The sequence below is a fragment of the Apodemus sylvaticus genome, chromosome 22, assembly GCF_947179515.1.
Source record: "Apodemus sylvaticus chromosome 22, mApoSyl1.1, whole genome shotgun sequence".
NCBI classification, from domain to species: Eukaryota; Metazoa; Chordata; class Mammalia; order Rodentia; family Muridae; genus Apodemus; species Apodemus sylvaticus.
The window spans coordinates 21810130-21835160 of NC_067493.1; the positions used below are offsets into that span (position 1 = coordinate 21810130).

A 25031-nucleotide genomic window follows, 5' to 3' on the forward strand; every position below is an offset into this window, starting at 1 on the left:
CGCTGCTTGCTTGCTCTGCCTCTTGACCCCTCCTCGACTTTATTTACCTCTCCTTTCGAGAAGGCTCTCAGGGTTAAAGGTGTGCGTCAGGGCTGAGCTACACCACAACGGGAAACAGGTCTTTCTGGTGCACAATCTCAGAGCTCGCAGTGGGATCAAATATCCGGCAACACGAGACTGTGGAGGAACGACGATGCTTATTGGCTTGTTCCTCACGACCTGTTCAGCCCGCCTTCCTATAGCCAGGACAACCAGGGGTGGCACCTAGGGAGCTGGGCCCTCCCACATCAGTCAATCAACATCTCACAGGCCAATCTGCTGACACAACCTAGGTTGTATCAAATTGCTATAAAACTAGCCAGTACAACATGCATGCAGTAACAATAAATGAAACATTTAAAAAATTTGAGACAGATTCTCTCTACGCAGCCCATGAAGACCCATGTTTGATCACTGGCATACATGTAAAAAGCTGGGCGCCACACGGCTGGAGAGATGGCTCGGTGGTTAAGAGTACACACTGCTCTTACCGAAGATTTGAGTTAGGTTCCTAGCACCCGAGTTGAGAGGCTCACAACTGCCTGTAACGCCAGCTCCAGAGGAATCTAACTTGTCTGACTTCTGCCAGCACATGTGCACACACACACACACACACACACACACACACGTAATTAAAAATAAAATGTGGTAAGGCATGCCTTTAGTCCCAGCACACGGGAGGCTGAAGCAGGCAGCTCTCTGAGTTCAAGGTCAGCCTGGCCTACAAAGTGAGTTCCTGGGCAGCCAAGGCTACACAGAGAGAGACCTTGTCTGGGTGAGGGAAATAAAAGGAAAACAAAACAAAATAAAACCAACCAACTAACCAACCAAATAGTGTTGTGGTTGTATGTCAAGTTGACAAGAGGTGGACTTGTAAAGGCTAATATTGGTAGTCAATTTGACTATCTGGAATCACTAAAACCCAATCAGCTGGGTACACCTGTGAGGGATTTTTCTATTTCAAGACAGAACCGGTTTGTCTGTGTAGCCCTGGGTATCCTGGAACTCACTTTGTAGTGAGCTCTTACAGAGATCTGCCTGCCTCTGCCTCCTGAGTGCTGGGATTAAGGTCTTTTGCTAACACCACTTGGCTCAGGAGGAATTTTCTTTTAAAAAGATTTATTTATTTATTATATGTAAGTGCACTGTTGCTGTGTTCAGACACTCCAGAAGAGGGCATCAGATTTCATTACGCATGACTATGAGCCACCATGTGGTTGCTGGGATTTGAACTCAGGACCTCTAGGAAGAGCAGTCAATGCTCTTACCCGCTGAGCCATCTCTCCAGCCCCAGGAATTTTCTTGATTGGATTATTTGAGGAGAGGAGGCCAACCCTAAAGCTAGCATTCAAGGCATGTGGTACCACAACCCAGCAGGTATGGTAAAACTCCCTGGGAAGCGGCGCCTTGCCCACACACTGGGGATTGCTGTGACCATTGGCCAACGGCCTATAGAATAAGGAAGAGGAACAAGGAAGCCACGTTACTAATAGCTGCATATAAAAACAATACAATTGCATTTCCTAAGATATAGTCGATGGGAAGAAAAAAAACACTGTGATTATATTTATCTTTCTGTGCATATACAAGTGTGGGTAGGCGAGTGCCCAGGCCTGTGTGTGGAGGTCAGAGGACAGCTTTAAGGAGGTGGTCTTTCCTTCCACCACGTGGGTCTTGAGGATTGAACTTAGGTCATCTTAGTGAACGTGGTGGCATCAAGCACTTTGACCTGTGTGACTATCTCATGGGGTCCCAAACTGAAACCTTAAAACCACGTTGGCGATGAAGAGCCATTCGCTTTGGGCGGTGCTTCTCCACCTTCCTAACGCTGCAACCCTTTAATGCAGTCCCTCACGCTGTGGTGACCCCCAGCCATAACGTTATTTTCCTTGCTACTTCATTACCGTGATTTTGTTACTGTTACGAATCGTCATGCAGATATCTGTGTTTCCCGAGGGTCTTAGGTGACCCCTGACTTAGGGAGATCTTAGGTTGGTTTGAGATTAGAGGGATAGAGAGAGGGCCAGAGTCAGTCCTCACACTTTGTCGCTGTGATGTGCACCAGGCCAAGAGGATGAAACTAGATCAGACATATCTACCTTTCAAATAGATCTCGCTCCCTAGGTGGAAAGAGCGGCGGTGATTAGATCGCATCCTGCCCTTGCACAAACTAGATGCTACTAAACCCCAAATTAACCTAATTTGTTTATATTCATGCCTTTAGGTAAGGAGGCGCAGGCCCCAGACCTACTAGGGACTGAGGACTCTGTCATGTTAGTCTGTACTTGTTTCTACTTTTGCACAATTGGGGTAGTTAAGATTAGAGTTTCAGATCTTAGCAGGAACATGGATTGGTGGGGCTAGGCAGTGCATTCCTGACATCCTGGAGGCAGGAGGATCAAAGTTTGAGGTCATCCTTGGCTACAGAGCAAATTCAGGGTCAGCCTGTGTTACTTGAGGCTGTCTCTAAGCAGACAACCACATTCAGTGAGAGCTCACGTATTGATGATGGTTAGTTTAAGGGGTAGTTTAGAAAGAGGTTCCAAAGGCCTCTTAGAAAGAGCAGGACAAATGAATGAAGGGTTGAGGGGATTAGCCCCACAGGAGTGGAGCTCACGAGCTCACAGACAGCTTATGGGAGCCAGTTGTCTTTCTACAGTGTGGGTCCCAGGGATCAAACTCGGATGTCAGGATCTTTTACCCACATGGATTCGCACACAGGATCTTTCGCCCAATGAGCCATCTTGCACCTTGTATTTTGGGGCAGGGCCTTTCATTGAACTGGACCTCCCTGACTGCATTAGACTGGCTGGGGAGCAGACCCCAGGGATCCTCCCTTCTGTCTGCTTCCTGGGTGCTGCTGTATCTGGCTCTCAGTCCTTGCGTGTTCTGTGGCAAGCACCTCACCAAGTGAGCCAGCTCCCAAACCTTATTTGTTTGTTTCCAATGGGGACTCATGTAGCCTAGGCTGACCTCGAACTGTCACCTCTGTTAACCAGATGAATAGCTGATAATGTGGTGGGAGTTTAGAATATAGATTTTAGAGCTACTTTGCTTAAGAAAGAAATGCCTAAGCTGGGTGGTGGTGGCACACGCCAGTAATCCCAGCACTCAGGGAGGCAGAGGCAGGCGGATTTCTGAGTTTGAGGCCAGCCTGGTCTACAGAGTGAGTTCCAGGACAGCCAGGGCTACACAGAGAAACCCTGTCTCGAAAACACCAAATCCCTCCCCCCCCACCCAAAAAAAGAAATGCCTAGCTGGGTGGTGGTGGCACACGCCTGTAATCCCAGCACTCTGGGAGGCAGAGGCAGGCAGATTTCTGAGTTCGAGGCCAGCCTGGTCTACAAAGTGAGTTCCAGGACAGCCAGGACTATACAGAGAAACCCTGTCTTGAAAAAAGCAAATCCAAAAAACCAAAAAAAGAAAAAAAGAAAAAGAAAGAAAGAAAGAAATGCCTAAGAAAGAAAATGCTTAAGAAAGAAAAGGAATTTAGAGTCATAGAAGACCTTGGTATGGGGATGAAAGTCATATTCAGTTTGGTAGTCAAAAGGTGGGAAAGGGGCTGAGGATGTGGCTCAGTGGAGAGAGGTCTGCCTGGCATGCAGGAACTCAAGGGTTCCATTCCCAGTAGGTGCACAAAATCATGCCTCATGATATATACTTGTATTTCACACACTCAAGAAGTGGAGGCAGGAGGATTAATAGTTTAAGGTCATCCTTAGCTACATACTGTGTCCTAGGCCAGTCCGGGCTATATGAGATCTTGTCCTAAAGACAAATGGGCTGGGGAGGGTCAATAAAGTGTTTGCCTTGCAAGGATGAGGCTCTGAGCTGGATTCCAGGCATCCATAGTCAACGCTGGGTGTGGTATCGCACATCTGTAATCCTGGTGTTGGGAGGGGGAGATAAGGATGGTTGGGGCTTGCTGGCCAGCCGCTTCAGGTGAGTCACTAAGTTTCAGGTTCAGTGAGAAATCGTCTCAGAATTGAGGTGGGGAGTGATTGTGAAAGACACCCGACAAAGTCTGACTGTATCTTCCAGATGTGTGAACACAGGAGCAGGCCGCGGCACACAGGGATGCACACCTGGCCAACAAAGTGTGGACTCGGCCTTGTCTTTGAAGCAGGGTATGGCAGTACACTGTTAGGACTCTCCAATTAGCAGCCGGCGGCGGCGGCAGCGTGGGCTCCCAGTTAATGGGCAGAGAAAATGACTTTCAGTAGCCTCCAAGGCGCACTTGTGACTCAGGGGTTGGGATAATCAGGCAAAGGAAGGTCCAGACTTCTAGGCAGGTAAGAAAACAAGGAGGTGGAGCCATCCAAGACTCCTGGGAGAGGAAGGCTGGGGAGCGGACCCAGGAGGAAGGCAAAGCCCCTGGGAGCTGAGGCAGGAGAGAGGAGGTATGGGAGAGAGGAGAGACTGAGACAGGAGGGACAGATACAGGGGGAGGGGTGCTAGAGTGGGTAAGGGCAGAGGGAAGAGGAAAGAGAAAGAAGGGAGGTATGGTTGAGGAGAGAGAGAGAGAGAGAGACAGACAGACAGACAGAGACAGAGAGAGCAAGGTTAACCTTAGTTTTGCTCACCAGTGTACAGCCCCTTTTTTCTTGAGGCAGAGTCTCTGGTTGGTATAGGGGTCCCCAGTTCATGGAGGCTCACTGGCCAGTAAGCCCCAGGGATCCGTCTGTCTTTGCCTCCCTGGGGGCTGGGATCACTCAAACTCACCAGCACACCTGGACCTTGGGGCGGGAGAGATGCTGAACAGTTAAGAGCACATGTTGCTCTTCCACAGGATCTAAGTTCAGTTCCCAGCACCCACATAGTGGTTCACAGCCACCTGTTCCAGATCCAGCACTTCTAATGCACACATACAGACACGCACACAAAACACTCATCTGTAGATAATAGAAATATCTAAAAGGCCTCACAAAACTTAGCATCTTCTGCTTGCACAACGAACATCCTACCAATGTTGCTACGTCACCAATCAAAACCTCTTAGATGGATTTATTCCAACCTAGGGGTCTCCCTCTCAGTGACAACTACTTAGAAATGGAAGCAGAGTTAGAGTCTGGATTAGTCGTTGCACATACATGATTCTAATCTTAGGATATTTTCCCTCCATTATTCAAAAGTCTGCGCTGCACAGGCTCATAAAACCAAACTGCTTAGGACAGGGACAGGTACAAGCCTGTAATCCCTGCACTCAGTAGGGGGAATCACAGTTTTGAGGTCAGCCTCAGTTACAGATGAGCTCCTGTCTCTAAAGAGGGTGGTCAAATGTTGTGGGTAGCCGGTTCTAAGGAAGCCACATAAAGCTACCACAAAAATTTGCCCATGAAATGAATTAAGTTCAGGTCAGATGTGAGTTTGGTAAATATACGCGGCCTTTTCAAGAACATTTTATTTCCTCTCTAGAATGCGTTACCATAGAGATTGGTTTGCTTGCTGGGCAAAGCAAGGCTTTTACTTTTTACCTGCCTGACACTCTGGGGGATTGGGGGTGGGTTCACCGGAAGGCAGGGAATCGCAAACCCGACTGCTTACTTTTCTGGGTTAGTTCAATTTCATGCAGGTCCCTAACCGCAAACCACCACCTCTCCATTTACATCCTTCATCTTGTTTAGCTGGTCCACATGCCGCACTTCCTGCGAGTCTAGCCACTTTGTCAATCGAATACACCAGTTGCACAGGGCACATCCGACTCTCGATCACTGCGGGAAGTCTTCCCTCGGAACCTGCAGGATCTAAACGCTATTTCCTCATGAACGATTTCGTGTGCTTATGCGCGTACGCGCGCACGGTTCATGGGGTTTCACGCAACAACACCCTGGCTTCCATCAGGAGCCTTGAAAAGTCCGACACTGAAGAAACAATTGGTTCCCCAAATCTCGCCGCAAAGGCAAATCAGCTGGTTCTGAGATTGTGACTAAGAACCAGCTCCGACTGCGCCGCTTGTGCGTGTGCGTGTGTGTGCTGGTGGTGGTGGTGGTAGTGGGGTGGTGGTGGTGTCTGTTTCAAGGCTCCCCGCCGGCTGCAGGAACCTTGCAGCTCCCCAGACCCCCTTGCGCGCGCCCAAGACAAGCGCGGTCGGCGTAGCGCCGTGCTCGGGAGCGCGCACGCACGCACGCACGCAAGCTCGAGGCCGCGCAGGGCCGGGCCGGCACGGCGGCGGGCGCGCGCGGCTCGGGAGGCGGCGGCGGAAGCAGCGAGGGCGGCGGGCGTCCGGCTGCGAGCGCGGCGGCTCCGGGCTGGGCCAGCCAGGGGCGGCTCCTGGCGGCGGCGCGACTGAGTGCTCGTTTCTACGGTTCCAGCCCGTGGTCTCCGTCCCAACGCCTGCGCCGCGCACTCGGCGTCCCGGCTCGGACCCCGGCGCCCAGCCCGTGGCCGTAACCTTGAGGCGGCGGCGGGGCCGGGCCGGGCCGGGCTGGGGGGCGGCGGCACTGGATCCGAGGCCGGCCGGCCGCTGGCGGGAGATGTCGAACCCCGGGACCCGTAGGAACGGCTCCAGCATCAAGATCCGTCTGACAGGTAGGCACGGCAGGGCCGCGGCCCTCGCGCCCCTAGGCGGTCCCAGGGACCCTGCGGACTCCCGCCCCGCCCCCCCTGCACCGGCCGTTGTCCCGGGACCGCTGCACCCCCTACGGCGTGCGCCCCTCGCTCGCGCTCCCAGCCCCGCCCCCCGGGTGCTCTGCAGGCACCGCCCCCGCCGCCCCGTCCCCTCCCTCTGCATCAGGCCCCGCCCCCAGACACATCAGGGCACGCCCCGCTGCGGCAGCTCCGCCCTCCCTCTGCATCAAGCCACGCCTCGCTGATCTGCAGACTCGCCCCCTTCCTTAACTAGGCTCAGCCCTCGACTCTTCTGCAGAGACCCCCCCTCCCCCTCACAGGCTCCACCCCTTGACTACTTTGTAGCTTTGGTGCCCCGCCCTATGGCGGCTCCTCCCTCTGCCTCATTCCTCGCCTCCTGCTCGCTCTGCAGGCCCAGGCAGCTGCCTTTTTCTGCATTAAACCTGGCTCGCTGTTCATCCCTCTATCATAGATTCCACCCCTCTGGCTGATACTCTTGGCCCCGCCTCTGGCTCCTCCCTCTTCAGGCTCTCTCCTACCCTCCAATCTCTGCCCACACCTACCATCAGTTGCATATGGGCCACGCCCCCTAGCTGCCTCCCTCTGCCCCTACCCTTACCCTTCTGGATCAGGTCCCGCCCCCTAGCTCCTCCTCTACAGGACCATCTCTCTGGCTCTCCTTTCTGCCCCACACCTACCCTCAGTTGCATAAAGGTACCGCCCCTCCCCTCGGGGCCCTCCACCGGCCCCCCTAGTGCTCGTCTCTCGACACCGCCCCCAGCACCCTCTAATCCACACCTACCTCCTCCCTGCTTTTCTCTAGGCCTGTACACAGCCACACACCTACTCTCAACTTGATGTAGATCCCGCCCCCTCGCGGCACCTCCACTGCTCTTTCCATCCCCACCTCACATTTTTATCATCCATCTCTTCTCCCTCACCATCCTACCTGCTGTCCCCCTCTAGTCCTACTCCTCACTACCCTCCCACCTGTCCCCTCCCTCTTTCCCTTGCGGCTTCTCATCACTTCCTCTCCTTCCTTTCTTCCTACCCTCTCCCATGACCTGTTGTCTGCCTTCTCCCTTCTCCCTCCGGGTACCTTCGAATCACCCCACCCCTACTCATCTGCTTTGCTTCTCTTTGCTCTCCTACCTCCTCACCCCCTCCTCCATCCCTCTAGCTGCTCGGCTCCCCTCTTGGCTCCGCCCCTCTACTGCCCTCCGCCCCTGGCCCTGCCTTTCAGTCCCGCCCACTTGCTTCTGTCTTACACCCTCCACCCTTCAGTTGCAAATTCCTCAGTCCTGTCTGGGACCAAGCGTCGGTCTTGTTCTCACTTCCCCCACCTCATCAATGGTCCAGACCTCTCCAGTCTAGTCCACTTCCGTCCTCCCTGAGGCCAGGCCACTTAGTACTCAGAGTCAGTCTTTGGTTCCTACCTCCTCTGCAGTGCCTTCACCCCCTTGCCACATCCTTGAGTTCCCACTCCCACACAGGCTGAGCTGTGTCAGCTGCTCTAGAGCAGGCTCCTTGCTCCCCTCAGTCTTCTGAGGAACGAGCGGGTTTCTGAGGTGCTCTGGAGTGCCACCTTCAAAGGTGGGCACAAAGCTTGTTCCCGGTCTGACAGCAGCAGGGTAGTTTGCATGCAGGCAAGAGACAACCCTGGGCTCCCTCTTCCTTTCTCTCCTCCTTTCCCTGCAGCGCTTCCCAGTTTGAGTCCATCCCCAAGGTTGCATGGCAGGGCTGGTGTCGGGCTTTCCAGTTCGGGGGAGGCCTTGCAGGGGGTAGGTTCCCTGGATGTTTCTGTTCCAAGGCAGTGTGGTGGGGACTAAGGCTTCTGCTTGTCCTTCCAGGCTGAGCCTCAGGGGAAGGCCCGTGATCATGGTGGAAATTCTTGGAAAGTTTGTTTTGTTTCAGAAAAGATTGATACCTTTTCTCTGAGGATGTCCAAGCAGATAGCAGTGTTTGAACTAGAACCCAGTCCCAGGTCATATGGGACATCTTTGCCTCTGGACAGAGGCTGGAGGAGACTTGCTCAGTGGATGCCTTCCAGTGTCTCTCTGTGTTAGTTAGGAAGTCAGGTTCTTTGACAGTCATCCTTGGGAACGTTGGCTCATTGTCACCAGGCTCTGATTTCAGTTATAATCTGGATTGGTTTTAGCCTTCCTGTTAAAGTGACTGACTTGGGGAGTTTCAGTAGAAATGAGATCTTAGTTGTGGGGTTTGTGGCAGGTTTCTATCTACAGATTCTCGTCAGCTGCTGAAGGCAGGCTTTCATGGGTTAAGTTTGGTTTTGCAGACTTGGAAAGCATCAGAGTTTTGGGTGGCTTTTGATGGGGAAGGACTAGGGATGGGAGTTATTACCTCATGGTGGGAGAACATCTGAGAGCGTGACCGTAGGATGGGGGTTGTTGGATGATGTGCTTATATGATGACAGTCATGAAAATCTTGGAAGCAGCCATTTTATTGAAGATGAGGTAGGCTTGCCTTCATCTGTCTGCTGTTACAGAAGTGAGGATGGTTGGGTAGCAGTCTCTTCAGAGATAAATACTGCTGTGGAGTCTCAGTATTTACTCATGAATTTGTATTTGGGGAAAGATGACTTTTTAAGAATGAGAACTAATGGAGCTGGGGAGATAGCTCAGTCAGGAATGCCTTTGCCCTGCAAGCATGAGATCTGAGTTGGAACCCAGCACCCACTTAAAGACTGGACATGGCTGGCTGGGAGCCTCACCTGACCAGTGAGCCCCAGGTCCTGGTAAGAGACCGCAGCTGAAGGAAAGCCAAGGTGATGGCTTCTGAGGTTGACCCCCTGGCTTGTGTGCACACGTAGACAGGTGTACTGCACACACACCAACCCGATTACATAGACAATAACAAAACAGGAGGGCTGTTTGTAACCTTGCTGTCAAGAACCACACAGCACAAAGACATTGAGTGGAACCCGTGTTGAGAACTTTGGGGTTTACAGTTGATGGCCTTTGGGGAGCAGAATCTGTCAGATCAGGGCACCCTGGTCAGGCTAGCAGGTGCATGATGTACAGCCAGGGCGCCCTGACTCTTAGTTTCCTCATTTGAATGAGGTTTCAGCCCCACCATAAGGATCTTTGCTCTACGCTCCATCAGCCTGATTACCTACTTCACGTTACTATTGGCCTGTGTGTATGCTTTCTGTTCTCAACCCTGAGACTCAGAAATTTGTGTTAAAGGGTAGCACTTTTGTTTAATGTGTGTCAAGCCTTAATTTGGTGCATTAGTGTTACATTTATGCTTTCTTTTTCTTCCCATGGTTCCCCTCCCCCCTTTTTAGTTGTTGAGTAATATGCCAAAGTGCTTTGGAAAGCTGCTCTGTACAGTAGGAAAGAATGTTTGAGTTTCTGATTTGAATTATATAATTTTAATGACTGTCTTTGTGGTATTTCATAGGAACTGTTTCATGAGGTTTAGAGTCAATATGTGCAAAATCTAGTAGTCTTGTTAGAGAGCAAAATATTGTAGATTTCTTATGAGTTCACTGGAGAGTGCAATCTTTTTGGAAATTTGATACCAAATTTGGAAATTTGAATATCAAATATCAAATTCAGCAGGAGTCGTGGTCCACAGATGAACCCTAGGTTCTGAGGTTCACGCTGCTCTTCAGAAAACTTAGATTTGTCTCTGCAACCCAGCACTTAGCTGAGGTTCTAAATGCCCCCTTTTGGGGGGGGAAATCTGTTTTTTTTCTTTTTAAATATTTTAAATATTTAACTTGTTCAGTTTTTCTTAAATATTTATTTTATTTATATGAGTACACTGTATCTGTTTTCAGACACACCAGAGGGATATCGGATTCCATTACAGATGGTTGTGAACCACCATGTGGTTGCTGGGAATTGAACTCAGGACCTCTAGAAGAGCAGTCAGTGCTCTTATCCACTGAGCCAAAATATCCTTTTTTTTTCCTTTTTAGATTTAGTTGTTTTATGTGTGAATATTTTGCCTGCATGTATGTGTGTGCATCGTATTCATACCTGGATAGTCAGACTAGGATAGCAGTTCCTCTGGGCCTGGAGTGTCGGGCTACTCTGTAGGTTCTGGGAATCCATCCTGGAGCCTTTGCCAAGAGTAACAATTGCCTGGAACCACTGAGCGTAACCATCTCCCCAGTCCTGCTTTTATACCTGGAGTTCAGTTGGACCTTCTTGTGTTTTCTTGCCTTTTGGAGCCAGGACTGTGTCCCATGAAGAGCAATTGTGATTGCAAGTAGAGGGAGGAAAGAGACCTGGCTTACAAGCTGGCGTGCTGTGCTTGCACTGAACCATCTGAAGGATGGGAACCAGAGTGAGTTAGTTGTAGTCGTGGTTGCTAGTCCTTTCAATTTAGCCAGTCACAAGCCAGGCATAGTGGGCCTAATTGATTCTAAGTAGTTCTTTGAAAGATTCAAAGTGGCTCTTAAGAAAGACTCCAGAGTGCTGACTGATTGTCAGTTTGCTCCAGCAGAGAACCTGAGACCAGCAGAACTTTAATTTGACCACTGTATTATGGTGAGAGATGATCTGGTAGCTTGAAAGACCATATGCCAGCGTCTAGCCACTCTCTCCTCGCTTCCGAGTACACTTCCTTAGGGCTCTCCTCAAACCCAGGGAGGCCCAGGGAAAGCTGCATGCAGGAAGCCGTTCATGTACTTTATTCCTGTCTGTACTTTTGAGTAGTTGTGAATCTACATCAAACTAGACGCTCCTCCTCCCTTGGGGTGTGTGCACACACGTTTACATGTGTGTGGAGGGCAGGAGCAGCAGCTGGTGTTTTCTTCAGTGTTCATTCTGTTTTTTAAGACTGGATCTCACTGAGCCCAGAGCTGGCTGACTCCACTAGACTTGCTGGCCAGCTCAGGAGCCCTGGTCTCTGCTCACCTGTCTCCTTCTGGGCCTAGCACTGGGCTAGCAGAGCCCTCACTTAAGTAGAATTTTTAAGTTCATATGTGTGTGCTCACTCGTGTGTATGTGTGAGAGACAGACCGACGTATCTCTGGGATGTTACGTCTCCCCATGTGAATTTCCCTGGTCTGCTCTCAGTGGGGCCCTGGAGGCTGTTACTTGTTGAGTATTTTCTTAAGGACTGGCAAGGGCCACCACTGTATGGCTTCAGCGTTAGCACAGATTGCTAGTTAACTGTCAGCTAACCAGACTGACTTGTGTCATAGACTTGTGACACTGGTTAAAAGTTAAAATAGCCAAATCATGGCCCAGTTCCCACCCCAACAAAACAATCTTATCTTTACAATGCTCTTGGTTTCCTGGCTTAGGATTCTTACTTGGGTAGGGTGTTTTTGTAATTTTAAAACAATGTTGGAAGTTAAAGTTTTGTTTTGCTGATTGGTAAACATGGAAAATAATATTCACACACAAACACTTGATTCATTTTCTGTGTATTCAGAAAGTTTGCTGGCACAATACTGTTGATGAATCCAAATGAGCAGCTCTGTGTGTGTGTGTGTGTGTGTGTGTGTGTGTGTTATGAGAGTGTTGTGTCCTGTTCTATCACTGTCCATTTTACGGTCCAATGCCTGTGGTCCTGTGGTCCTCCGGCCCCACCCTCCACAGTCCTGGGCTGCCGCTGCTTGTGTGGCCATGCCTAGCCTTTTTTGTCTGGATTCTCACGTGTGCACACTTGGTGTATTCCCCCCAGCCCCCAGCATCATCTCTGGTGGTGAGGCCGTGGACATATGATCAGGGACAGTTAGTTCAGTGGTGGATTGGTCATGATTGTTAGCTGGAGAAGGGTGTGGGAGAGTGGGATATGAGGTAGCTGTTACTTGTAAATTGAGGGTACGTTGTGTTTGCAGACAGGTTTCCTGTAGCCAAGGATGACCTTGAACTCTTGATGGGGAGCCCCATCTTCCACTGCTGGGATTTTACAAGGGTGGTGGATTTATGTTTTTTAAAAAAAATCTAAAAGATCAGCTAAAACTCAATTACAGGTAGTGCAGACTGTTAGTAAAGTAGCTGGTGGACAGCGCCTCTCTGGTAAACTGCAAGGTGAATGTGCAGGTGGGAAAGCCCCTGTGACCTGTGAGGCTTTGTTCGTGTGTGCGGTGCATTCAGAGTCAGCGAGGGAAGGGACAGGAATGGGGCACACGGGGACAAACCACAGGAGAGAGAAGAGTGTGGATCACAGACCCGGAAGCCACACTGCTGTTGCTCCTACAGCACCTTCTCTCTTCTCATTGTCCCCGCTTCTTCACCTAACTCCATCCTCCCCTCTCCACACAGCAACCTCACTTCTTCTTTGAGACAGGGTCTCACTGTGTAGCCCTGGCTGTCACAGAACTCACTCTTAGACCAGGTTGGCTTTGAACTCAGAGATCCCCTCCATGATCTGTCTCCCACGTGCTGGGGTTAAAGGTGTGGGTCATCATGCCTGGCCAAATGTACTTTACAGACTGCAGTAGCATCCCAGCGTGTGCCTATATTTTGGGATGTTTCCTCACAAAGCAGTATCCTGGAAACTGCGCAGAACAGGGCATTTGGAGCACCCGTCTTCTGCTTGGGAGAAACTTCTCTTTCTGACTGTTTATTCTGACGCTGGGCAGGTTCCCTCCGACCTTGCTCTGTCTCGCTACAACGTATTTCAGTGTTTGCTCCGGACTCAGCATCAGCTCGCTCACATAGCTCACACGCGATGTGAGAACCTAGGACGGATCTTTATTCTCCACTCTCCTCTTGTTTGTACCATTTACTTATCCAGGGACATCTCTGACTTATTTCTGTGAAATACTCTGTATTCCCGTCTGAGGCGCTAGGCGTGAAGTGTTAGCAGTATTTTTAAATCAGTGTCAGTGTATGCCTGTGCTGAACCTGAAGAGTTTGTTTTACATTTAGTGTGCGTGTGGGGGGCTGTGAGGTTGTGGGATTGGACACACACATGGAGATCAGAGGACACCTTGGGGAGTCAGTTCTCTCCTTGTACCTGTGGTCCCAGGGATTGAACTCATAGCCTTGGGCTTGACATAGGTGTCATTACCCACTGCACTGGCTTGCTGGCCAGGAGGTTTTGTTTATTTGAATTTTTGAGGAGCCTAAGAATATTTTAATATTGAGTCCATAAAAGCAGAGGAAGTGGCAGCTCCTGTGGATACCATTTTTACTTCTTAGATCTTTGGGATAAAAACTGAAGCTGCACTTGTTTCCACTTCTGCATCTGCAATGGTTTTGTCACAGGAAAACAAGATGGCACTTGCTGGTGACACTCTGCGTCAGGTCCAGGCAACCATTTCACAGTGTCTCATGGTTTTCAGGGAGCTGCAGACAGCACCACACTGGGGCCTAGCTTACACAGAGCTTTTTTCTATATGCACTTTTATTTCTAGGTTAAAAAATAGCATGTGATTTATTTTATTCCCTGGAAACACATTGTACCAGAGAGAAAACGGATGTTCTCTCGTCCTAAGTGAGGAGTGGCCTCCTGTGAGGATGCAGGATACAAGGAGATACACTTAACTGCAGTGCACGGCTCTAATCAGAGTACTTAGTGGTCATGTATAGAAAAGGGCTGTATTTAATCAGTGCAACTCCTCTTAGGTCTTAGAGAAAATAACTTTCATTTAGAAATGCATTGCATGGAAGTCACAGGACACTTGGGGTTGTCAGGTCGTTATTCCCACCATGTGTGCTCTGGTTTGAACTCAGGTTGTCAGCTTTGGAGACAAGCACCTTTACTGACTGAGTATCTTATAGCCAGTGCAATACTTAGAAACCGAAACAGTCTTCAGGATATTGTAGACGGCTTTTGTTCTCCCTGCAGTTGTGCAAGATTGGAAATTTAATGTAGATGCTTGTTATTTCTTTCTTTCTTTGGTTTTGTAATGAGTTTTGCTATTTAGTCTAGACTGGTCTTGAACTTAAAACCCTCTTGTTTCAACTACCTGAGTGCTTGGATTATAGGTGTGTGCCATCATGCTTGATTCTTATTGGATGTTTTAGGCATAACATGGCTTGAAGGTATTGATTTGTTTTTCCATTTATTTTGTGCTTGGAATCCAACCTAGAGCCTTGAGCATGCTAGACAAGTGCTTTACCACTGAGCCATGCCCCCCAGCCCCTTACTGGAGGATTCTAGGCAGGGGCTCTACCACTGAGCCAGGCCCCCAGCCCCTTCCTGGGGGATTCTAGGCAGGGGCTCTACCACTGAGCCACACCCCCAGACCCTCACTGGGGGATTCTAGGCAGGGGCTCTTCCACAAAGCCACTCTCCAACCCCTCACTGGTGGATTCTAGGCAGGGACTTTCCCACTGAGCCACGCCCCCAGCCCCTTACTGGAGCATTCTAGGCAAGCACTCTGCTATTAAGCTATATCCCTAGCCCTTAAAGAGTCTGATTCTCTTTTGCTCACAAAGTGAATCAAACCTCCTTCTGCATTCTTTATCTCATTACATTTCCCAGTTGCCCTCATCCTGATCATCCCTCATCCCTGATTTATCCCCGGGGCCTCTGTCTCTGGTGCTGATGTTTATCTGTGCTCTATCTTCTCCTTGCACCCCCATCCTGGTTGAAGTTGGATCATCTTTTGCTTGCACAGCTGCACTGTTCCCTGTCTAATATAGATGCTCTCCAGTCACTGAAACCATCAGCTACCGTGTAACTTACCTTCGCTGTGTCAAAGATGCTGGAGAACCACCGATTTCAGACCGGTTAAGCTACATAGTAAGACATTTTAAAACAAAACAAAGCTCAGGAAAAGGGGGTGTGGGGGAAGGCAGTTGTAAACATCCTTGCTTCCGCTGGTTTATAGAAGAGCTGGATGGAGACTGGCTGCTGACTCCGCCTGTTCTCCTGCCTCAGCCTTGGCCCTTGGTGCTCTGTCCCTCCTATAACAGGTCTGCTGAGGCTGGTCAGTGTCTGTGTCTGTGTCACTGTGAGGTGGAACTCTCCATAGGCTGATGACGTAGCCGTGGCCAGAAACAAGCTGAATCACATCCAGGGCAGCCACACAGGACAGGACGTCCCAGGAAGCCAGACTGAAGACTTTCACTTGAGACTTGATAGGGCCAAGCAGGCGCTGGATGCAGAAGGCTCCTGAGCTGGCTCTGCTTCTGTGTGTTGAGCTGGCCCTTCCTAAAGAAGAGAGCAGCTCTTGTGTGTTTACGTGTTGATGTAGGTACTTTATTTATTTAGAGCGTTTGGTTTAGTGTTTATGTATATCTGTGTGTGCATGTACATGTGAGTATGTGTGGAGGTCTTGACAGAGTTCCTCACAAACCCAGAGCTCACCATCAGTTAGCCAGCTTGCCCCGGGGTCCTGTCTCAGCCGCCCAAGCACCTGGATTTCAGGCAGCAGCTACTCCTGCCCACCTCTGTAGGTGGGTTCTCATGCTCGGGGGAAACCCTGTGCTGCTGTGTTTGAATCTGCGCGTGGCTGTGTAACAAGCGAGCATCTGCGGGCTCTCCAGCAAGGGCGAGTGCCTTCTCAAGAGCCCCCTGAGGAGCTGCTTGCACACATTTCCATCTCGTGACTGTGCATGCTGTTGGTGTGTAGTGGGTGAGAGCAGCTGCTCAGTGGCCCCTTTGCAGACCCCACAGGGGAAATTCCGTTCATTGTGAGCAGTGACGGAGGGAGAAACCTGGGTGTCTGTTGAGAAACACGGTTGTGTGTAATGTGGAGACCTGTCACTGTAAATCCTTGTCTTCAAGCACAGACATAATAGAAAATTACTTTGTGGTTGGATATATTAAACAAGAACAGGCAGCGGAAGGAAGCAGTGGGGTACTCCCTGCTGCAGTGGCCCCAGCTTGTGCTTTTCAGCTTCTGTCTCCTCAGCCTCTAGATTGTCACCATCTGGAGGAGCAGCCTGGCTTTGAACTCCATATTGACAGACTCGCACTGAGTCTTCTTGTCACCTGCTTCTTCAGGTCAGGGTCATGTTTATGAGATTTGTGCACATGCTGTGCTTGTGGATTACCCATCCACTTAGCTGCTCAGTACCTGTGATATCACTGTATCATAAGGGAGGGCAATTCTGTGTGCACACACGTGTACACATGTTCATGTGTGTGCGCGTGAGCGTGCTTGCATATCTGTGTGCTTGCATGTGTGTGCATAGGCCAGAGAACCATCTTGTGTTGTGTTGTGTTGTGTTGTGTTGTGTTGTGGTGTACTTTGAGCCAGGGTCTCTGGATCGTTCTGTGCCCTTCTTCACTCTCAGCTCCCGGCCTGCTCTGCTGCATGAGGGTCTGTCTCTTCCAGCAAAGATCCACTTCCTCCCTCTCTCCTAGTTCATCCTCACTGCTGTGGGAAGTGGCACACTTCCACCAGGATACTGCCTCCCTCTGCATCCCATAATACTCCTGTTGACATTGGTGGCTGCAGGGCCAAGTCTGGTTGGTTCTCAGTTAAATCCTCTGGCAGGGCTAGGGGCCACTCACCTTGCTTCCCTTCTCCAGCCAGGGCTTGCTTTTGTTCTGGTTTTCATTTATAAGGTACGAGTTTTTTCCAGTTATTTTTTCAAAAGCAGGGTACTTTCAGATTTAAGTAGCAGAAAACCTAGCTTAAATTGGCTCAATAGAGAGACTTTTGGTCTGTTCATTAAAACACCCTGAAGCAGTTGCAGCAGCTTGGGAGCGCCTGGCTCCTCTCCATTTCTTCTTGTGCTCTAAGGTGGCAGTCAGGGGCAAACATCTGACTCAGTTGGTGGCGTGCTTGCCTGCATGGCCAACTCTGTCCCCAGCACCATGTAAAGGAGGTGTGGTGGGCTTGCCTGTAATCCCAGCACTTGGGAGGTGGAGGCAGAAGTTTAAGGTTGTATTTGCTTACTTAAAGAACTTGAAATAAGCTTGGGCTGCATGATCCTGTTTCAAAACAAAAACCCTTCTCCTTGTGAGCCCTAAACAGAGAAAGGTGGATGCTGGGAATTGGTTTCTAGCTTTAGAGCCAACAAAGACTTAACAGTCAGCTTTGTGACGGCTGGGCCTTGGGGTCGAATGCTCTGAAGTAGTGTCTTTGTGATACTGGCTTTGTGTATGCTGGGTCTAAGGACAGCCAAGACACCATTTAGTGCTGGTTTGAAGAAGCAACAGGCTTCTTTGTACTGGTGTGAATGGAGCCAAAGATGTGTGTTTGTAGAAGTGCCAAAGAATCTTTGCTAGGGTTAGGAATGGTCTGTGTGAGTCTACCTCAGTGAGCTTTGTGTCATGACTATAACTTGTTTCTGGATTAAGCCAGGTGTGTTGGTACACGACTGTAATCCCAGATGTTGAGGCCATCATAGGTAACATAGGAGACCCCATCTGAAAGCAGCCTGTGCTTGTGTGGTGCTTTATTTGGAACTACCCAGGAATCAGGTGAAGACAGTGGGAATGCCTTTCGATGTCTCTTCAGAGACAGCTGGGCATTTCTGGGGAAGAACAACAGATCAGCACATGATCATTGTTCTAAGCTGAATTTAGCATGGGTTGAAAAAGGTAATTTAGATTTTATGCAAAAATATAGGTTTTTGGTTTTGTTTTGTTTTTGTTTTTGGGTAAATGATTGTAACCCTGCTTGATAACCTGAGTTCACTCAGGCCCACGTAGGAGAGAACTGACTTCTGTGAGTTGCTGTCAGTTCTCCACATAAATGCTGTGGCACTGGCACACACAAATGCTAGAATCGCTTGGTGTGATGGCACACACTTTTAATCCTGCAAAGGCAGATGGATCTCTGTGATTTCGAGGTCAGCCTGAAACTTTCTACATAGAGAGTTCCAGGACACTCAGAGACAGACGCATAGTGAGACAGTCTCAAAATAGCAACAAAACAAAATAAAAAAATGAAAGACCTAGAGTTACTGTCTTTCTTTTGATAGGGTGTCATTCTGTAGGTCTAGCCTTGAATTTGGGGCAGAGTTAATGTCTTCCTTTTGACAGGGTCTCATTCTATTGGTCTATCCTTGAATTTAGGGCAGCCTTGCTACCCAGCCTCTTAGGCGCTGAAAACCAGGAAGGCTGGCTTGTTCTTGGTGTGTGTGTGTGAGCATTTATTTACTGATGTGTGTGTGTGTGTATGTGTGTGTGTGTGCCTGTGCCTGTGCCACAGCATCTGTGTGGATATCACAGGGCAACTTTAGAAGTCAGTTCTCTCTTTCTACACTGGTCTGAGATTGAACTCAGGCGGGCATGGCCTGGTAGAACAATTTTGAGCCTTTAGAGCAGGCACAAAGGTTAATATGCCAGTATTCCCATAGTTAGACACATTCATCCCTCTTAATCTCTGGGTCATGTGACCTCTTTGGGTGCTAGATGACCTTTCCACAGAAGTTACCAAAAGGCCATTGGAAAACACAGATTTATATTACGATTCATAACACTAGCAAGATTATAGTATGAAGTAGCAACAAAAAAAATAATTTTATGAATGGTGGTCACCACCACTGTACAAAAGTTAGCAGCATTAGCTGAGAATCTCTGGTTTAGACAGACAGTCTCTCTCATCCTTACTGCCTTGGCCATGTCTGTCTGTCTGTCTAATCAATCAATCTATCTATCTTCTATCTATCTATCTATCTATCTATCTATCTATCTATCTATCTATCTATCTACAAGAGTCTTGCTATGTAACTCTGGCCTGGCACTCTGCCTCTCTCTAGGATCAAGGGCTTCCACCTTCATGCCCAGCAGCCTTGGCTACATTACAAACAAAACAAAAACAGAAACAGGAGATGTGCGTGAGGGATAATTAGAAGCATCTGAGAGTTTCGGGGTGAAGGAGACATCTGCTCAGGCTGCTGGTACCGAGACAATTCTCCATAGGTGTTGGGTGCCGTTCCTATTACCTGTTTTCAGGGAATCCAGTGTGACTTTGCCTGAGAGTCACACCACCACCTTGTGTGCCACTAAAAAAGAAACTCTAGTAATGACAATCCACCATTCATTGGAAGACATCAGGCATGCCAAGCTATGAGTTGGAGATAGATGGTGTGTGGCTCCTCTGACTTAAGTCCTGACAGTTGTCTGCATGTCACACACTAATGCCATCTGTCCTCAGTGTAAACACAGCACAGGGGAGTGAGCTTTCTTTTCTTTCTTTTCTTTTTTAGTACTAGGTTCAGTCTTGTGAGTTGCAGTATTAGAAATGAACATGTTGAATTTATCTTAGGTTTAGGTGAACGGGTCGGATGACACTCCAAATAGGCATGGGAACATCATTTGCCTTTCTTTAGTTTAGGGAAAAAAATATGTGTATGAGCCATGTTTTCAGAAATCTTGTAAGGATTGTTGATAGACCTGTTTGGAAGCTGAAGGCGGGGGAGGGGGTGGTGCTGCCCGTCACCTTTTTAATGATTCAGGGTTCTTGGCAGAAAACCTGCTCTGGAAAACACCTTAGCTACCTCCAAACAATTGCAGCTTTGGAGAACAATGTTGGTGTTTGAAAGCAATGTGTTGTAGTTGGGTTTCCACTGTGAATTAAATTAAGCATGGGCTGTCTGCTGCAGGGGCTGAGTGGGTCACAGGCCGCTCGGTGTGCTGGAGTTGCTATAGGACATATTAAATGGTAAATGTAGGCTGTCTCGGTGTGCTGGAGTTGCTATAGGACATATTAAATGGTAAATGTAGGCTGTCTCGGTGTGCTGGAGTTGCTATAGGACATATTAAATGGTAAATGTAGGCTGTCCTGGAACTCACTCTATAGACCAGGCTGGCCTCAAACTCAGAGATCCGCCTGCCTCTGCCTCCCGAGTGCTGGGATTAAAGGAGTGCGCCCTCAGTGCCTGGCTGGCACCGTTTCTGTTAAGAGCCTTGTGTGTTGAGTGAGTACTGTGGATGGTTCCCATGTAAAACTAGCTTTTTTTTAGTCAGTGTCTCATTGTGTAGTTCTGGCTGGCCTAGAATTTACAGAGTTCCACTTGTCTGCCAGAGCAATGGAATTAAAGGTGTGTCCACTATCTTAAAATCCATTTCTTAGTGTTGGTATCGAATAATTCACAGAAGTTGTTTGGGGGCCTGACCTACTCATTTCCTGAATTATTTGTGGCTTACTCCATGGGTTCCGAATTGCCAGATTCTCCTTTTAAAGACAACCACAGATTGGCACATACCTTGTTGGGTTACTTTGTCTTGAGTACATTTGGCATATAAAGTATTTGAATTCTTAAAATCTTTTTTTTTTTTAAGACAGAATATTACTATGTAGCCTAGGCTAGCCTTGAAGTCTTGATAATCCAGCCTCAGGGTCCTAAGTTTGGGGTTAACAGGAATGTGACACCATGCTCAGCCTCTACTGCAGTATTATTTGAAGGTGATGATTATAATTTTATAAAAGGTGATTCCAGCTCATGTGGTGGTTTATGTCAGTAGGTGGCCCTAGCACTTAAATGTGGACACAGAGGGATCAAGGCCATCTTCAACTTGAGGCCAGCCTGGGCAATATAAGACCTGTCCAAAACCAAAGCAAACCAACCAACCAACCACCAGCAGCAACAAACCCCAAACCAGTTTGTTTTATGTTTCAAAGCAACCTGTACTAGATGGGCCACCTTCGCAAATAAAGTGCCCAGTAGTGTTTACTTGCAGAATTTTGTATAGGGCTCACCATAGCAGTACCAAAAATAGACTTTAGAAAAGGAAGAGAAAACGACGCCTAATTTGAAATAAAAGGACAACTACTCTCTGTGGGGAGAGGTAAGCAGCTGGGACCCTTTCCTGGTCACCTGGGGGTCAATGTGCCTTAGACTGAAGCTTCCCAGCAGGTTTTTCAGGAAGCAGGTTTTTGCTGGTGCTGCCCCATGGGTTCAGCTCCAGCAGGACTGAGTCAGGGGTCAGTAGTTCTTACACTAGCCTAGCATAGGCTTCGCTTTACCTAGAAAAGAATATCTCATTAATTGGAAGTGCACGCCTCAGAGCCTGGGATTTCTTTTAGTGTTTTTAAATGGATAGCACCTGCCCATGATGAAGAAGGCTAGCCTGTGATGAAGGTGGCTACTGAGGGCCGCTTTGACTCACGCTCCCTGGCTTCAGTCCCCAGGGTCTTGCAGACAGGTGGCACATACCCGTCACACCAACCCTTGCCTTTGCAGGTAAGCCAGGCCAAGGGGTAAAGCACGCTTCCCTGCTTCAGGGTGAGCCTGGATGGCTCAGCCAGACCCAGGTGTCCTTTCCCATTTCCTGGTCATCTTGCTGCTCGTGACTAGCTTTTGAGGGGTGGGGGCTGAGATGTTACATGATCCTACTCTGCCATGAATACCCTGAAGCTGTATCACAGCTGACGCTCCCTCAGCCTAGGTCCCTTCTTGGTCATCTGGAGCCAAGGTCTGCTTTCCCATCCTCCCCTAGCCTGCTGGTCCTGGGCACTGTAAGGCGGTGTCAGCCAGGGAGACAGCCCTTGTTGTATTCGTTTCTGTCATCTCAGCCCCTCCCAGTTGATCCAGCCTGTTCCTTTTTGGCAGCTGTGAAATGCATGATACTTTGAATGAACCCAGTTCAGATGATCTGATAGTTTGTTAAAGAACAAAGACATCTAATTGAAGAGTAACAATTTTAAAGTCTTTTCCCCAAATCAATATACACCAGTGGATGCTTTGTAAAACAAACAAACAAACAAACCCCCAAAAGAAAAACCCTACCTACTTGTTAAAAAACATAAAGAAGAATCCTGAAGTTACAGATAGCTGTGAGCTGCCACGTGGGTGCTGAGGACTGAACCTGGGTCCTCTGGAAGAACAGCCAGTGCCCTTAACCACTGAGCCATCTCTTCAGACCCCTTGGACATAATTTTTATATTAGACTATGGAGTTGTCAAGTTATTTCTAAGGGAAAATAAGCGCGGAAGCCCTGTCTGCGGCTGGTTCCTTGCAAGCTAGACTCACGGCACAAAGGGAATTGGGAAGAGCTCCCGTGTGGTCCCAGTCCCGTCCCCATCCTCTGAGGTGAGAGATGCTGACCAAGCTGAGAGGCATTGAAAAGTGTTGGGTCAGAAGGGAGCTCTTGGTGGCCCTAGCTCTCTGGCTGCTCGGAAAGTGACTCTCAGTGGGCAGTGGAAGGACCCAGATGGGCAGAGGGATTGCATACAAAGTGGGAAGGGGTGGCAGCGTAGGATTGGAGCAGGAGCAGGAAGGGGATTGGAAAGAAGGGGTTCAATTTTTTTTTTTAACAAATGGAGTGGCTGAGAGGTATGTCCCAGCCCCGGGGGGGGGGGGGGAGGGGGGCTGGGTCCTAACCCTGGCCTGACTGCCAGCCAGCTAGCTATGGGGAGTGGTAGGAAGGGTGCAGAGTCCTCATTCTGGAGGCTGCTGTTGCTGTCGCTTGGACAGGAGCCTGGTGACAGAATGCTGTCTACTGTCTAAGGAGTCAAAAAATCATCCCTCCACAAAGTAGGACTTGTCATAGTCCTTTGCTTCTGCAAGTGCGGGCTGACTGTCTCTCAGTGGTTTACAGGGACTCTAGGTTGGCACCAAGGTAAAGCTAAATGACTTACAGTTTCTTCTAAAAGCTGTTTGTTGTGGCTGGAGAGGTGGTGCAGTGGTTAGTTAAGAGCACCACTGCTTTTGCCCATGTTGGGTAGTTCACAATCTAGTTAACACCAGTGCAGGGAGATCCAGCACCCTCTTCTGGTCTCCATGAGCACTGCGCTCACATGTGCATACCCACAGAGACAAATGCATAATAAGATAAGATATTTTTAAAGATTTATTTTATTGTTTTTAACAATGCATATGTATGTGGGCACATGCATATAAAGTGCTGGTGCCTGCAGAGGTCATATTTAGGTTTTCCCCAAGTCGGAGGTATAGGAAGTTGAGCTACTTCAAGCAGGTGTTGGGAGTCAAGGTCGGCTCCTCTAGGGGAGCAGTATGCACCACTGAGCCATCTCTCCTGTACTGAAATGAAGTCCTTTGAAAGACGCTTGTTTTAATAACAGTGCTAGGCTGTCAGGCAGGTAGCCAGCAGGTGAAATAATAGAGGCTGAGGTAGAGAAGGGAAACTGTTGCCAGTTCTATATTTGGTACAAAGTTAACTTCCTGATTTGGTTTGGGCCTTGTAGTTAGAGGAGGTTGAAAGGAGACTGAAGAGTTTCTACTCAAGTCCGTGACACTAAGCAGATAAAATGCAGAGCTGGGGCCGGGTGAGCACTGGGTATGTAAGCATGAAGACCAGGTTTGAGTCCCCAGCACCTGTGCAGACAGCACCGTCCTGGATGCTTTGTAATCACATGAGGATGGCGGGGGATGGCTGGCTGCCAGCCTGGCTTGGGGTTGGTGAGTGCCCTCAGAGGCCCGGGGAAGGCTTCGGAAGTGCAGTTGGCCCTGCCTTGAGTACTCTGCTGGCGCACTGTCACTTGCTTTCTTAAACCCTTCTCTTAAGTTCTAATTGAATCCGGACGGGCTCATTCAGTGGGTGGTAAGCTGGTATTTGTGTGGTGATTTTTCTCCCTCCCTTTTTGGCAGGAGGCCTGATCCACTTGCATTCAGATACTACAGGGAAGGCTGGTCAAGGCTAGAGTGTTTGCAGGCTTGAACGATTAATGTGGGAAGCACAGCCTCCAGGGGCTTCTCTCTGTTTCCCTTCCCTGGGGTCTATACTGCACCTAAGCTAGAGCTATGTCCATTTCACATCCAGTGCTTGGATTCTCCCCCAGCCCAAATATTCTAGAACAAGGCACTGTCAAGGGCTAGCTTTGATGCTTCAGGATTGGGACATAATTCTTTGTGGGTGTGCCTTCTTTTCTCTTGGTCCCTTTTATAAAAAAGATACAAGGTCAGAGGTAGTGTTTTGCTTAAAATGATATGTAATTGTGTCTCCAGGTGGGTATGTGCACTTGAACACAGGGCCCATGGAGGCCAGAAGAGGGCATTGGATTCCGGGAGCTGGAGTTACAGGCAGTTGTGAACCACTTGATATGGGTACTGGAAACTAAACTAAACTAGGGTCTTCTAGAATAGCAGGAAATGCTCTCAACCAATGAGGTATCTATCTCTCCAGCCCCTGATATATTCTAAGGGGGAACATGCCTGTTGGGTTTTTAATCCCTGGCACATAAACCAGGTTTGGTGATGCATGGCTGTGCTCAGGAGGTGCAGGGAGGAACACCAGAAATTGAGAGTTATCCCTGGCTACATAGAGAATTAGAGGCCAGCCTGGCTCAGATCCCATCTCTAAAGAAGAAAGGTAGATGTTAGGAAGAGGACACTGACTTTGGGCCGTGTAATAACAGTAGAGATCTGTCCATCATTAAAGCTTCTGTTGTTTTCTGAGCAGGAAGTGTGCTATTCACTCTCATTTAGTTTCCTCCTTCCCATTACCTTAGGAGGTAGCTTGGTTTCCTGTCCCCATTTTGGAGACATGCAGGGCAGTAGAGTCTGTGGCCCAGTTCTAACCCACACTCCTGGCCTTGGGCAAATTGGGAGGTTCGTCTTTTAGCTCAGACAATCCCTGCCTCATCCGAGTGTTGCAAAGGTGCAGTGAGGAAACTCAACCCTCA

General features: G+C 49.0%; 2 protein-coding genes across 3 annotated transcripts in view; both read left to right on the forward strand.

Annotated features, from left to right (window-relative positions):
- Kpna7 (karyopherin subunit alpha 7) overlaps window positions 1-6429 on the forward strand; it is a 52070-nt gene extending 45641 nt beyond the window's left edge. Inside the window, exon 10 of the mRNA XM_052167612.1 lies at window positions 6136-6429. Within this exon, the coding sequence (XP_052023572.1) occupies window positions 6136-6429 (294 nt within the window). The remainder of the gene's footprint in view (window positions 1-6135) is intronic.
- The window catches only part of Smurf1 (SMAD specific E3 ubiquitin protein ligase 1), an 88169-nt gene continuing 69330 nt past the window's right edge, over window positions 6193-25031 (forward strand). For both annotated transcript variants that reach the window (XM_052167813.1, XM_052167815.1), the window contains exon 1: window positions 6193-6567. In XM_052167813.1, the coding sequence (XP_052023773.1) occupies window positions 6513-6567 (55 nt within the window). In that variant the 5' untranslated portion in view covers window positions 6193-6512. The remainder of the gene's footprint in view (window positions 6568-25031) is intronic.